At 40.7% G+C, this 14,927-nt stretch overlaps 1 protein-coding gene across 1 annotated transcript in view; it reads left to right on the top strand.

Moving 5' to 3' along the window:
* The first annotated feature begins 6,591 nt into the window (after positions 1-6,591).
* LOC140361615 (retinoic acid receptor beta-like) overlaps positions 6,592-14,927 on the top strand; it is a 147,040-nt gene continuing 138,704 nt past the window's right edge. Inside the window, exon 1 of the mRNA XM_072447346.1 lies at positions 6,592-6,935. Coding sequence (XP_072303447.1) covers positions 6,749-6,935 — 187 coding nt within the window. The 5' untranslated portion in view covers positions 6,592-6,748. The remainder of the gene's footprint in view (positions 6,936-14,927) is intronic.

Below are 14,927 nucleotides of genomic sequence, written 5' to 3'. Positions count from 1 at the left end.
ACAACTTATATTATAACCCACATAAAAAAAAATACAAAAAAATAATGGTGAACCCGAGATATTGTTTTTTGGTAACAACCATACAACAATCCATATCAAACCCTATTCAGGAAAATACCAGAATGATTTTTTTTGTTATTTTGACAACATAAACCTAGGGTTTTGGGTTCAATCCAGTAAGAAATACCCACTGTTATAAAAGTTACAGAAGAAGTAACACAGAGAATGACCGAGCCAAGATCCTGTGGGACGTCCAGATACAGACTGACAGAAGGGAAATGGCGAGCCAACCAGACATTGTGGTGGTGGATAAACAGCAGAGATTGGAGTGGCTACAGCCGATCTGGAAAAACATCTGACATCTCAGTCCAGAAAAGGGCAGTGCAGGAAGAGCAAGGATACTGAAGAACCCTCAAGCTCCCAGGGGCCTCTGTGCTGTGCATTTGTACCGTGGCCCCACAAACTGCAATAGCCAATGGGGGAATATAAGAACTGTCTCTTTGCTCTAGCTGCAATACAAGGGAATAAATAAAATAGATAAATAAATACATATTTATTAATTCCAAATATTTTTTATGCTTTCAAATGAATATTTCCTATATAAGGCGAGATTTTTTTTAATTTGTTGTTTCACAGATTTTCCTTGGCATTTTTAAAAGGGGAGGACGGAATAAAAATAAAAATACAATTTTATTTTCCCATTATCAAATCACATTTCTACCATCCAAAAGTCGGAGTTGAATTTAAAAATATTTTTTTATTCTACATTATTTCCTTGGATTCTTAGAATATAGGCCCACCTCTCTACATTAACTACATAATTATAGTTATCAATGCAAGACATTGAAAATAACTGTTTAATGGAAGGTGGAACTCACAGTGATCAGACAGAAAGTAGTCCCAGACAGACAGAAAGTAGTCCCAGACAGACAGAAAGTAGTCCCAGACTGACAGCTTCTCAGAAAATGAATCATCCCGTGACCAACAAGTCGCTTTGATAAACTTTATTGAGTCTTGACAGGAACACAAAATGTGCAATGAATGAAAATGTCTTATTGAGCAAACTTAAATTTGGCCATAGTGATTTGATCCAACGGCGTAGTAATCTTTCCCACGCTCGAGTCGTGGACACACAGCTCAGATCAACAGGACAAGTAGCGTCCTTACAATGTGATCAGAAGAGAACGCGGCGACTCCAACGACTCCACAGACGAGCTGGACATGTCCACATGAGGAGGACATGTCCACATGAGAAGGACATGTCCACATGAGGAGGACATGTCCACATGAGGAGGACATGTCCACATGAGGAGGACATGTCCACATGAGGAGGACATGTCCATATGAGGAGGACTTGTGCTATATAAATGGCAACGACAAAATGATTCTGATATAATCGGTCAAGACGCGTATTCTTCATTTCCTCGTTCGAACACGAGTTCAATGAATGGGAGCGCGAGCCAAAGCCACGCCCACCCCGCATCCTTCATGTTCTACTGGTCGATCTCATGGATCTGTGGTCGATCTTGGAAGCCGTGAGTTGCGAGAGTTTTAAAGCTCTGACGTTCGGACAAACTCAGGTTCGTGCAGAAATGGTCGGAGATGCTGGTGCAGAATACATTTTTATTTTTATTGAGGTTTTAGCCCAAAAAACTGCGGAAAATCTGCGAAAACAGTTTTTGACGTTGGCGGGCTCGCAAAACAACTTGTTAAAAAACTCTCCCCTAAATAGTAAATTTATTACACATGAGACTTATTATGCCATGTTCAGAAGTATGTTTCATTATTTGGCCCATTAAACCCTCAGAGCAGTGAGTCAGTGTCAGCTCCATCACATGCTTTATCTCAGGGACACATCTTTATTTATATTACAGTTTATATCAATTAACGTTCCAACACTCTTAAATCTATAGCATCACTTGATAATCTCTAGTTTTAACCTGTGCTCTATGAGTGTGAAATAATGTAATATTTTGGCCAGTTTTATAAGAACTATATTTCCGTCTCTAAATGATGTAAGTGTTCTTTTGTGAATATTGCATTCTCTGGTAATGTTTTCAAGTGCAGCCTCTCAAGAAAAAGCAAAGGTTTTCAAGTTGGCCATGTGCAGAGAAAAGAAATGCTGCTGGAACAAAACATGCAGAAAAAGAAAACTATAAATAATATAAAGTGAAAGGTTTCATTGTGCTACGTTATTTTGTTCTTTATTAAAAACATTTCAGGGGTTGTGTTTTGTTCGGTTGATTTCAGCTAGGGGTCATCCAGAAGTGCTCCTTCCTGTTTTCAAAGTTCACAGAGGGCTGCATTACGAAACTTATGCAGAGCAGAGCACCACAAAACAACTCGACAAAGTTGAATTTGTCGAATGACAAAATTAGTCATTCGTAGGTTTTGCTTTTGACATAGTTTCGATGCCTCCACACCTTTAATAAGACTTGGAACATTAATATTAGGTTGGTATAACATCAAAATGCTTGAATTTGTCCAATTTTACAGTAAAAAGTACTACTTTTTGTTGTTTGGACCAACTTAGCAGGAAGCTAGAGGGCCAACAAAAATTGGTCAAAGCTCACTGTGCTCCTGGAAGTGCTAAGAGTTAAGGCACGACAGAGGCTAACCAGCTCCTGTCTGTGGAAACTAATGTCCATAACCATCATTTTCAATCCTAACAAAACAAAAACAGTGTCGTAGTTATATTTATCATTAGCAGTAGCAAATGATAAAGATTGCATCTCTTTTCTGAAAACCCCTGGGGACGCCCTGAGAATTTGAGATACATAAATAACTAGATAATTTGCAACGGTTGAAGCCATTGCTAGAGTGTCTGCGTCTCTCTCTCTCTCTCTCTCTCTCTCTCTCTCTCTCTCTCTCTCGACTGGCTCCGTCACAAAAGTCTAAAGAATAAAGTCTAAAGAATAAAGTCTAAAGAATAAAGCCTAAAGAATTACTAATGCCTCATTTATTTCACTGGGAAAAAGTACTAATACTTTTGAAAATTCTGCAAAAAGTAAAAGTTGTTCAAATGTCAAAAGTAATAGCACACGTACTACTGTGAAAGCGATCATAATGAGGTATAACTTGTTGAAATCGGTTGAAGCGTTAAGGAGTTGAAACTGGCTAAATGGAAAATCATTGAAAATATAATAATAAAAAATTCTCAGAATACAAGAACATATAGTGCCTGCATGACATCACGCAGACGCTCAAATATATGAATAAAACAAATAAATATGACAATGTGACAGGATTGATAAATAAAAACAATTATAAGAATGTTGAAAAATGTAATAATCATAATTGTAAGAAGAACATTTATTTTAAAAGTTTCCAAGAACTTTATTTTAAAAGTTTTTTTTTTTCTTTCAGAAAATAGTTAGTTTTTCATACTTGACAGTGGTGGGAGAGTCAAAAGTGCTCAACGAACTATTAACCAGGACGAGGGGGCCTTTTTACTCTCCCACACCTGGGAAACTGAAGAGGTGGGACTGCAGATGGCGCTGTCGTCCTGCTTCTACCTGTAGGAAAACAGCGCCAAAACCTGCGTAAATCTCACACCAACATGACGGGCCACTCTGAGGGCCACTCTGAGGGCCACAGACTCCAGGACTATGACCATGTTCCATTTGGCATTGGTTTGACTGAGCTTCCACAAAGTAATAAGGCTTTGGAACACTAAGGCTGCAACTGGCCATTATTTTAGTTATCGACGGGTCAGCGATTATTTTTTCAATTAGTTGTCTATTCAAGCGATTATTTCTATTGTGAATTGGGACTTTTAAATACATTTTAAACCAAATAAAAGGTTTCTTTATTAATAAAATAAATAGGATGAATGAAGGCTTTGAGATAGAGAACACTTACAAAAAATGCATTATTGAAGAAAATCAGAATGAATCAATTATTTATTTATTTCATTACATTGTGGTTTAATAAGGCCACTGTCTTTGTCATAAATAGATCTTTTTTACATTTGTTTTACATACAGCAAATTATTATTTTGTATAGAGTCGACTAATCACAATAAGTCGAGTAATCGTTGCAGCTCTGCAAAATATTTTATTATGTTATTTATGATAGCAGACTTTTCTAGAATTTGCAGTAAAAAAAAAGTAGTACATTGGTCATTTGGGCCATTTCAGCAAGAGGCTTGAGGACCAACAGAAAATATATATACATATAACTGAGACCCTTAAACTGTTTTCTGGGACCACACTTGTCCGCAGTCATGACAGTAGATGTTTTTATCCCGGACGAGCCCCAACTTTTCCCTATTACACTTTATTGCTCTTATCCACCCACACGTATCAAGCTTGCAAAACTCCCCAACCCTTTTACATCCCTGTTTCTCTCGAGCGCCACACACTTCTTCATCGCGCTCTACATTTTTATAAATACGTCTCCTGGGTGGAAAAATGGCTGTGTATTCGGCTGCCATGCATCACTTGTACATTTGTCTCGTAATGTGTCTATCTGCGCTAATGGTTTCGGCTGCCAGCAGTCTCATATCTGATGTTCCTCCCTGGTGCGTTTGACATTTTTATTCATGTCGACGACGCCTCTGCCTTAACTTACCGTTGTATTTGTCCCGATAATGTTTCTCTGTGCAGTGAATGGCTCGACGTTACGTTTCTTACAGCTTTGATAGATGCTAAAAGAAACATCCCGGCTCCTATCTTTTACTCTCGGAATCCATAGCGCTTGCCTCCTCCAACGGCTTGTCCGCCTTTCTCCGTGGCGTGTCCGTTAATTACAAAGTGCCGTAACATATCACCGTAATGGGCTCCTCAGTGCAGATTAGAGCATTATGAGCGCAGTTATACGGCAACAGTTTATAACTCGGCTAAGGAGAAGTGAGCTGTGAAGAGCGATATGCCCACCCCGCTCATCTGCTGCGGCTGGTCGACCTTGGCGTGGAGATTTATAATGACAAAACTCCACTAGAGAATACCCTGGGCGCTTTTTTATTTTTTTGTGTGGTGTTGGGGCAGTGTAAATGCTTTCCACAGTCCACGCTGTGTCTTTGTGCAAGGACTTGTTTTGCAGGTGCCATTGGAAACTCCAGCAAGTCAGTGGAACTATAGAAAGTGATTTGCAAGTGCGGAAATCGGTTCAACTTAGAGCGCAACAGTGAACCAAATGTGCCGTCTCCATAGGGACTTGTTGTGATTGTGAAACCAAATGCCTGTGATGCTTGTGATTTCTCATTGATTTTCGTGATAGGGATTTCTAAAGATTCTAATATTGAACAGTTAAAAGGCTAAGCGGCTCTGTGTGGAAACCAATGTCTATAATGCAGTGGTTTTCTGCACATAAACACATGTAAAACTTGATAAAAAGTTTGAATAAATAGGTGCTCATTACTTATCACAGAGCTGATTAGTCTTGTTTTTTCTGAATTCCTACTCCTCGTCTCCATATAATCCTGTACTTCCGGACACGGTGTGATCACTGTCGGGCTCCATAGTGTAGCATTTACCCCTTAATATTCAGATTAGGCAGTTAGAGACTGAGGCAATTTAACTGACAAACAGAACTGTAGATGTTTAAGAGAACCTACTTTTTAAAAAAAAATTGTTATTAAGTTCAAATGTCAATGTTCTCACGCCTGGACAGCAGAAGCATTGGCCCAGTCCTTTTTTATTTTCAAGAATTGTTTTAATTAGGCTTTATTGGACAGGACAGGACAGCGTGAAATGGGGATGAGAGCAGGAAGGACATGCAATAAATTGTCGGAGCCATAATTGAACACATCACATGGAGCTTGGCATATGTGCTATCCAGTCAGCCACCAAGCAGCACTTTCCTTTTTCTTTTCCATTCAAAGTTGTTGGTTTTTTTGGTTTTTGGTTGGTAGAAAAATAGGATTTTGCAAAAATAAGAATATAATAATAATTTATTTTGATTTGATCACACTGCAGGACACACTTAAAATGACAGAATTAAACTTCTTATAACCTTTTTTTTAGATTTACTGTAAATGAATACTGTATAAATTCCGATCTTTATGCCAACATCTTCATTTACTGTCTCTGAATGTGACTATTTTGAAGAAAAGTGCAACAGTGCAGGACATTTTAGTTGAAGAAATTAAACACAACTTAATTCTTAAGCCTGTAGTGTTTATAGAGCCTCGTTCTGTTCAGCCGAAGAGCAGGAGGAGCGCTTCAGGTGACGCTGGACCAGGGGCGGAGCAGGGGTGGAGCAGGGGAGGAGCAGGGGTGGAGCAGGGGAGGAGCAGGGGTGGAGCAGGGGAGGAGCAGGGGTGGAGCAGGGGAGGAGCAGGGGTGGAGCAGGGGAGGAGCAGGGGCGGAGCAGGGTCATTTAGGGACTGTGGAGTGTTGGGATGTTATTTGATTACATCTAAAATGCAATGTCCAGGAATTTATATGTTCCCCAAACTCCGTTAGGATTGGGAATACCCTGTATAGAAAAAGGGGCGTTGAGGGTTGGGGGCACCACTGAGCATCTCTTAGGACACCCAAATGGCTAGCAGCGGCCCTGCCTGCACATGTTTGTACCTGGTGGCGACTCACAAACAGAGACTGCCTGCTGCTCATGGACTTTTCATCTCTCCCTTTCTTTCAGAGTGCCATGTCTCTGAGTGGACCCCCTCCCTCGTCCGTCATGCGCCTGTGGGGAGCAGAGGTGGTGTGCGGGCCTCCCTCCTCCTCGGGGGTCCCCTGATGTACCCCACTGTGCCCCTCTGACTCCTCTTCCTCACCCCGCCCTCCGCAGCCCCGCTGCCGTGATGAAGACCGCCAGCCGCGCCCAGCCCCCCCGCAGTCCCCCGCTGGTCCAGATGAGGCGCTACAGTCCTGGGGTCTACCCTTTCCTGTTCCCCTCGGTCATCAACTCCCTGCCCTCACTGCCCCCTTCCCCCCAGAGGCTGCAGGTACAACAGCCGTCCAGCAGTGGGAGCACTCCTTCTCCTGCGGGTGAGTGACGAAACGCAGCGTCCTGGGAATGTCACATGTGCACTGTGAACTTTGGAAAGTTTGTGATGAGAAACCAACAACAGCAAAAGTGGAGCGAGGTGGTCTTCAACTGACTAAAGCTGCTGATGTCTGTGTGGGCACGTAACTAAACACATGTACTGACAATACTCATTCAGAATACTACTTTCTTGATTAAGAATATTCCATTTACAGTATATCACACAATAGACCAGAGTTTGTGTATTACCTTCACCCGTGTCTTAAGAGCTGTTCTTCTCAGGGGGCGTGGTTAGTCCGGACCTCTCATAAGGCGTGGACGATGTCATAATCTCAAATGGTGGGAAAGGGCCTGTGTAACTCTATGGGAGAGTCACTGTTTTTGGAAGAAATATCCAAAATGGAAATCTACACATGTTGATCCTCATCATTATTCATTTGGTTTCGGCTCCACAAACTTGTCATATTCGTCGTGACACCTACACGTCAGTGGAGTTGAATAATGGCACCACTTTCTGAGGCTATTGCGAAGAAATCCTTTTACGTTCTGTTTATTTGTGCTGACGAAGACGTTATACTTTTGTTTCATGTGGATAGGCCCAGTAATTACACAGATTGATATAGAACTATAATAGTAGTACAATGTTGGCTAAGCAGCTTTTAAAAAGTAAAACTTTACTTTAGAACTACATATAAATAAATTGCTAAAAAAGTTTAAAAAAAAATCTGTGATTAAATTCTCTGTCCTTGATTTTTACCATGTGAAAAATAGAACTTATTCATTATAAACCGTATGTCGCAGTCTCTATGTACTGTATTGTTCACTTGCCTAGTGCAACACACTAAAGCTCATGTTCTGCTTAAAACGGTCCGTGATTAGATGCAAACAGCACACAGCGGTCTCATTTTGACCCCGTAAGAGCTGCTTTTACATATCTGTACTGGGGCAAAACAGAATGTATTAGGTACAGCCCCTTTAATAACTACTTTATACACACTAACAAATATCTGATTAACAGCTTACTTTGCCTTCTTCTTGCCAACCATTAATATGTGGTTAATAAACTCAAGTGTTACCGGTAAAATGTCAAATATTCCTAAAAATAGAGGTGTGTATTTCTTTGTTGCGCATCGTCTCCATTACCATCGCTGCCATAATGTTTTGACAGACAGTACCTATTGTTGTCTGGGTCTGCTCTGGCGCTCTGTCTCTTCAGTAGCAGCAGGCAGGTGTACCCGGGGGCCCCTCTCCTCTTCCCCCTCACCCCCACTGAGAGCCGTGTGCACAGCCGCACTCGCTCACCTCACAGGGGGAACCGCAGTGTTGGAGCGGGCTGTTTGTCGGGAGCTGTTATTCTTCTTGGATGGTCGCGTCCCTTCCCTCACAAAGTCAGACAAAACCGTGTCAAGCGTCGGAAGGTTTAAAATGAACCATGAGATGATTATAGTAAAATGTGTGAAGTTTACTTTTTATTTATTTTGGCAATTTCAGCATGTCTATTTTTCATTATTGCACGCGGTTGTTGTTTTATGAAAAAGCAGTGGATTAAAAAATTAACAGAAATAGTAATATTAATAGCAATAATGATGATATCATGTTAAAAACTTAACAAAAACATATAAAACGAATTGAACCCAAAAAGGTAATACAACAATACTGAACTAAATCATATCATAAATCTAAATCGTAGTAATGTTACAGTTTTAGTGAATGTGCTTTCAACTTATTATTAAACTTGAATTGCACGTTAGAGTTTTTTCTCAATCGTTTTGACACATTTATGAGCACAAAAAACCCTCAAACATCTAAAGATGACTCACATGAATCAAACAGAGACAATGGCCTCAGCAGAAAGTAACGACTGTAATAATATAGAGTCATCCAACCGGGTTTACATAAATCTATATCCAGTCTGTGTGATGAATGTCTTTGGTTTTCAATAATACACACACTATGTATTGCAAAAGCACTGTTGATGGATTTGCTTTTCTCAAAATGAATACATACATTTATTTAAATTATATTGACAACAAAATGTTTGAGAACATCAACTGGTCACTTTGGTCTGAGATCAGGAAGATTTATAAATTCTGAATGAAAAATGGAAAATTAAAAATTTAGCTGTGCAAAAATCTAAAACATTTGGGATATTTTGTGAGCTGTTTTGCACATTTTGACTGAAAAACCCTTTTATTATAAACATTGACTTATTTAATGTGCCAGTTTTTACTGTATTTCTTAAAGCAGACGTAAGTAACGTTTTCACCTTATTAAACTCCTTTGAAAGTCCCTGTGATGGTTAAATATGTATTTTTGGGTAATTTGTGTCCGTCATCACCCCCGGGGCAAACGTACAGACAGACACCCCCCCTCGCCTGTAGAGGCGCTGTGTACAATACCAGCTAAAGGAGTAGAGAGGGAGAGACCTGGACCTGATCTGCGTCACACAAACAAACTTGGAGCAGGACTTTTATCGCTGTTTGGATTCATTGTTTGGCTTGTAACAATCTAACTCAGAACCAGCCCCACTGGTTAGGGTTTGGGGGTTTTCTTCTGCTCTGTTTGTTTGCTTTCTCAATTCAGAAGAATTCTGAGTTCGATTCGATGGGGCCGAGACCAACCTTTTCAACCAGACCAGAGTTCACTTGAACATTCACAATTACCCAAACGAACCAAACCATCCAGGCAAAAGAATCCTGATTCTAATCAAAAGTGAATTGTGAATGCATCCTTAAGCTATGTTTGAACATGCAATCCTTTGGTTTGAAGGCAAATGCTTAGCCCACAACACCACTTTGACCGGTGATTTGAATAAAGCTCCAAATCAATAAGCAAATATAACTTTATTGATCTCTGAGGGGCAATTTAAGCATAAAAAAAGGCCTCGGTGCCGCTTTATGACCAAAAAATATAGAAAAATAAGTGATTGACAGGTGACTGCTATTTTACCCTGCTAAGGACAATATATTACAACTTAAACACTAGCTGTTGAAAGTCAAGATCCAACAACAACAACATCTATGGAACGTCGCACACAATCTGTCGGTCGCCTCACAATCCTTTGGTGTCAACATCTCTCATATTATTTACAACATTAGACAAAAGAGTCTGATTTAGATTCCAGTGAAGTCCAAGATGAAACAACCGCGATTGAATTGAAAGTTTCCGTTGACAATAACACGTTTGTAGTGCCATCCCGCGGGACGCATTTCAAACCCGGGGTGAGGGTCTGACGTGGCCCTCAGCGCGGCTCCTAACTCCGCCGGGGGGGTTCACATGGCAGGAAACTGGGAAATATCAAAAACAACAAAAAGCTCAGGGGAAAAATGGCATCCCTGTCGTACTCACTGAGGGCTGCACCACTAACGAAAGAGTAGAAGTCAGTCATACAACGGAACAATGGGTCTGTGTTTGTAACGAGCACGTCCAAACCAACCGTCGCTTATGAAAGATGTTCCGTAACAAGTCATTCACTAGCAGGGACCACGCCACAACGGAGTATGAAAGAATATTTATTGATAATAACGACGATGGATCTTGACGATGGATCTTGACGATGGATCTCGACGATGGAGCTCGACGATGGATCTCGACGATGGAGCTCGACGATGGAGATCAACGGTGTAGCGACGATCGACCCGCGATCGAGCTACAATGTAGCGACGATGCGGCGACGATCGAGCACGAGAGTTGGCTGGGTAGAGAGTCAGGATGGGGGCTCTGTCTCGGGTAATCAGCCCAGCCGATTCAGAACCCCGCCCCCTCCGTAGATGGTGATGTGTTAAGGTGAAGATGATAGAGACATGGGGTGGGAGGGCGGGGTTGAGAGAATGGAGACGACAAGATCTGCTGTGAATAGGCCTTATAAATAGGGCTTCTGGGTAATTAGAGGTGTGGTTAGAGAGTGGGGCGTGTTTACTAGTGGAGTAGAGGTTGAGGGGTGGTCCCGCTCCTGAACCTCAGCTGGCGATTAACATCTCCAACTCCATATATTGGAGAAGACTACTTTGTTTGTTTAGAGTTTGGTTTAAAGTCATTGGTCCAGCTTTTCCAAACAGGACCAAAGCACTTCACATAGTCTTTATCACACCCAAACATCAGCGAATATGTTCATATGAGAAAACGCAAGAACAGACTTTGCCAGAGGACAATAACTTTAATTGCTGATAAGAATGAAATGATATGTAAATCTCATATTATCAAGATATTCACTTCATGGAAATATTATCACAATCTTCATTTCACGCTATGAAATTGAGTGTATTATTGTGGAGAATCGAACAGAATTGAAGACGTTGGGGTGAATCATTACTGTCAGAATGAAGGCATAAAGGTGTAAGAAACAGTGAAATGGAGCAAAGGATCATGGTCTGTGTAGTTCATTTGTTTAGCCGTGTCTCCTACACCGAAAAGAAAAGTAATGTAATTGAATACATATTGTGACAAATATAGATGGCTAACAATCTTCAACATTAAAATCCTAATGCAGAAAAGGTACAGTAGAAGAACTCACTTTAAATCCAAATGATGTCTTGCTACTTTAGGTAAATACAGTCGGCAGCAGCAGGTACTGGCCCCGCGGTGCTTCACTAACAGGTTGTATGTGTAAAAAACACATCCGACATGTCAGAGCTCTGGTTAATGGGTGCTGACAGCTCATCTGTACGCACTCACTCACACACACACACACACACACACACACACTGAGCCCTCTCCATCTGCGCAGAGCACCCTGGGGAGGGAGTACCTGTACCAGCGCTCTCTTATCAAAGACAGACACAAGCCTTCACATCTTTACCCAGGCATGAATATTTCAGGCCGTGTTTGCAGCCGCCTCACGTAAGCAGAATTCTGATCATGCTAAGGTTCATTGTCGGGTTAAAAGGACTAACTCGCACCACTACACTACACTCTCACGTACTTCCGAGTGAGCGATACAGTTAGGAGGATCACAATGAGGACGTTACTGCGACGTGACCGCGAGAAATCGACAAGAAGTTGCAAAAGAAAGAGTGGGGAGTGTGGTGATTCTGATGCTTAGAAACATGTGAGCGATGCCAGTGAGAGGCAACAAACAGGCAAAGAACTCAACTGCACTCTTAGCAATAATAATGAAAAAGCCTTATTTGTACAACGGATGGCCGATGTATCGCTTCCACTATTGGTAATCATAATTGGACAATATTTGGCTCTGATATTTGCCGGCAGTGCATCAGTCGGTGTGTGTTTGTCCACATCAGAAATACAGGAGACAGTATGCTAATAGCTATTATTATATTCATTCATTGTATATCCCGGCATTATACATTCGTTAGTATTTTAATAAAAGTGGGAAAAAAACAACTGTGAACACTGTTTGACTTTTATTTGAATTCAAACATCGGTATCAGCAAATATCAGTTATTGGCCACAGAGGCAAGATATCGGTATCGACTCTAAATATCGGACTATCCCTAATTTGTAAAGGTTATAAGTTTAAAGATGCACCAAAGCGTTTTCTGCTCCGATGTCTTTCTCATGTTTTAACAGAATCAGAATCAGAAAGTGTTTTATTGCCATTTGTCGATGAACAAAAATGCGCAGACATAGGAACTCGTCCTGGTGATTCACACAAATACAAACAACAAAGATTGAACATTGAACACTTTATACAAACGGCATGATATGAACACGGCATGATATGTACATTCTAAGTAAAATATCAAATATAAACTCAAGTAGTGCAATAGAAGTGAACAGAAGTTACGACTCAAGTACACTCGACTGTGGGGACGTTTATCTGCCTCTGAATCCTTTCGATTGATTGGATCTGGTGAAGAGTCTTGCAGAAGAATAGTGTCTCTCTCACTTTGGTACTTTAGAAACATATCACACAAAGCAATAACGCTGAATATACGGTACGTGGACAGCGCAGTAGTGTTGTGTTCAGAGCTATGAAGGCCTTGAAATACTTGTATCACAATTACGCTAACTTGACCTTTGACCTTTGTTCTAACATTGTTCCCTGATAAAGAAAGTTGTGTTTAACGTCATTCACACACGTTTGATGAATCCCGTTTGGAGTATCAGGAGCTCTTTTGCTGTTTTTAAGCCCATAAATCGTCACCATAAATCATTTCTGCCTCAAATAACAATCATTACAACTGTGTGGATATAATGACAAGTTCATTTGGTGGGAACGGTGCGTGTTAATGACCATAAATACACCTACACATGCTGTAAACACATGTACACCAGGGCTCGGTTCCATCTGTTGTCCCACATTCGCACACAAGCATCAGAGGAAAGGTGCGTGAAGTGTCTTGCCCAAGGACAGGCAGTGACATGTTGGTATGGATACGTTAACGTGTCAGAGGAGAGCTAGCGTCAGGTTCAATCACTTACGTAATTCCCTCTGTCGCCTGTAGATGGAGCCAAAAGTCATTTTCTAGCGTGAGAAAAGCCAGAGTGACATGAAGTGATTTTGTTTGTTGTAAATCCTTTTATTTAGTGCTAAAACATGAGATGCTCAAAGTTTTTAAAGGACGATAACACTAGAAATAATGCACACTATTGTTTCCTTTGTAATGCAATTATATTATGCATGTTGTAATATTTTTCAACTGTATTTTAAAATATGATTCTAAGATGTGGACCACAAGGCTACAGGGGATCCTAATGAACACACATATAATAAACTCAGACAGCAAACATTGAAGAGCTGCTTTTACAACATATCTACTAAAGCAGGGTGTCCAAACTTTTTTCACCAAAGGCCGCATTTTGAAACTTATACGACTTGACAATGTCGAATTTGTTGACTGACAAAGTGAGTCATTAAAAATGTAGCATTTGATGTAATTGCAATGAGCCTCCACAGCTTTAATTAGACCTAGAACATTAATATTAGGTTGCTATAACATCAATATGCCTGAATTTTCCCAATTTCACAGTAAAAAGTACAACTTTTTGCTGTTTGGGCCGACATAGCAGAAAGCTGGAGAGCCAACAAAAATTTGGCATTTGGCCCCCGGGCCCTAGTTTGAACATGCCTGCGCTAAAGCATATTTAACTTTATTACTTGAAAAAAAAACGATTGAAACCAAATAGAAATAGAAGGAAAAAATCTGGTTTTGCAAAGTAAATACATCTTATCTCCAAGTGATTTTAAGCTTTAGAAATTAGAATTTTTTGCAGTCTACAGTCGGACTGCTCCAAACCCATAGTCTCCATTGTCATGCATCTGCAAACAGGTACAGTATTGGATTCTCTCTGGCTCTGAAAAACACAACTGTACCTTCAAAACATCACATCCTTCACGCTTTGACGGATTATCGCCGCAACATTTACATAAAAAGACGTTTCTCATCTGTGAAAGCCATGAATCCAGTCAGCGCCGGCGAATGCATGAAGCACAATATATTTCCATTGTCAGTTTTGTGCCGGTGAAAGTGGCGCCTCACTCCTCCGCAGCTCGTCTTCTGCACGTGCCACTGTCTGTCGCGGCTGCTGTTGTTCTTTTTTAGATGGAATTGAGTTGTATTTAGGTCACAGTTTGGACGACTTGCAGAGAATATGAATAATTGATGCTGCCGTTGGATTTTGGGTGAATGGATTGAGTTAAGATGATGGTTGTGACAGGTGAGAGGAAAATACTGCTCATTCCTGCTAATTATGATGATTTTCTTTTTTCCTTTCAAATCTACAAAACAGACAAAGAAAAGTTTCAAAAGTGGACGTATGATTATTATTCATATTTCACTGACTTTAAAACTCACCTTTGCGTTTGCATTGAAAGAGGCTGTGCGAGATGTTTGTCATGTAATACAGTTAAATCTGTATTGCCCCAGTACAGCTGTATTGTATAAGCAGCTCTGTGGGTCAGAATCAGACCGCTGTGTGCTGTCTGCGTGTCATTCTAGAGCATATTATTCCCCATGAAACAGGAATATAGTTTCAGATTGGTGATTTTGGCTAGTCAGGGAACCCCACCGTGATGGTAAACTGGACTTGTG

This window comes from Eucyclogobius newberryi, unplaced genomic scaffold, assembly GCF_026437365.1.
Source record: "Eucyclogobius newberryi isolate DKJ021-1_F unplaced genomic scaffold, fEucNew1.0.hap1 SCAF_16, whole genome shotgun sequence".
Classification (NCBI taxonomy): Eukaryota; Metazoa; Chordata; class Actinopteri; order Gobiiformes; family Gobiidae; genus Eucyclogobius; species Eucyclogobius newberryi.
The sequence above is the reverse complement of the archived record's forward strand: the minus strand, read 5'-3'. Positions and strand labels throughout refer to the sequence as shown.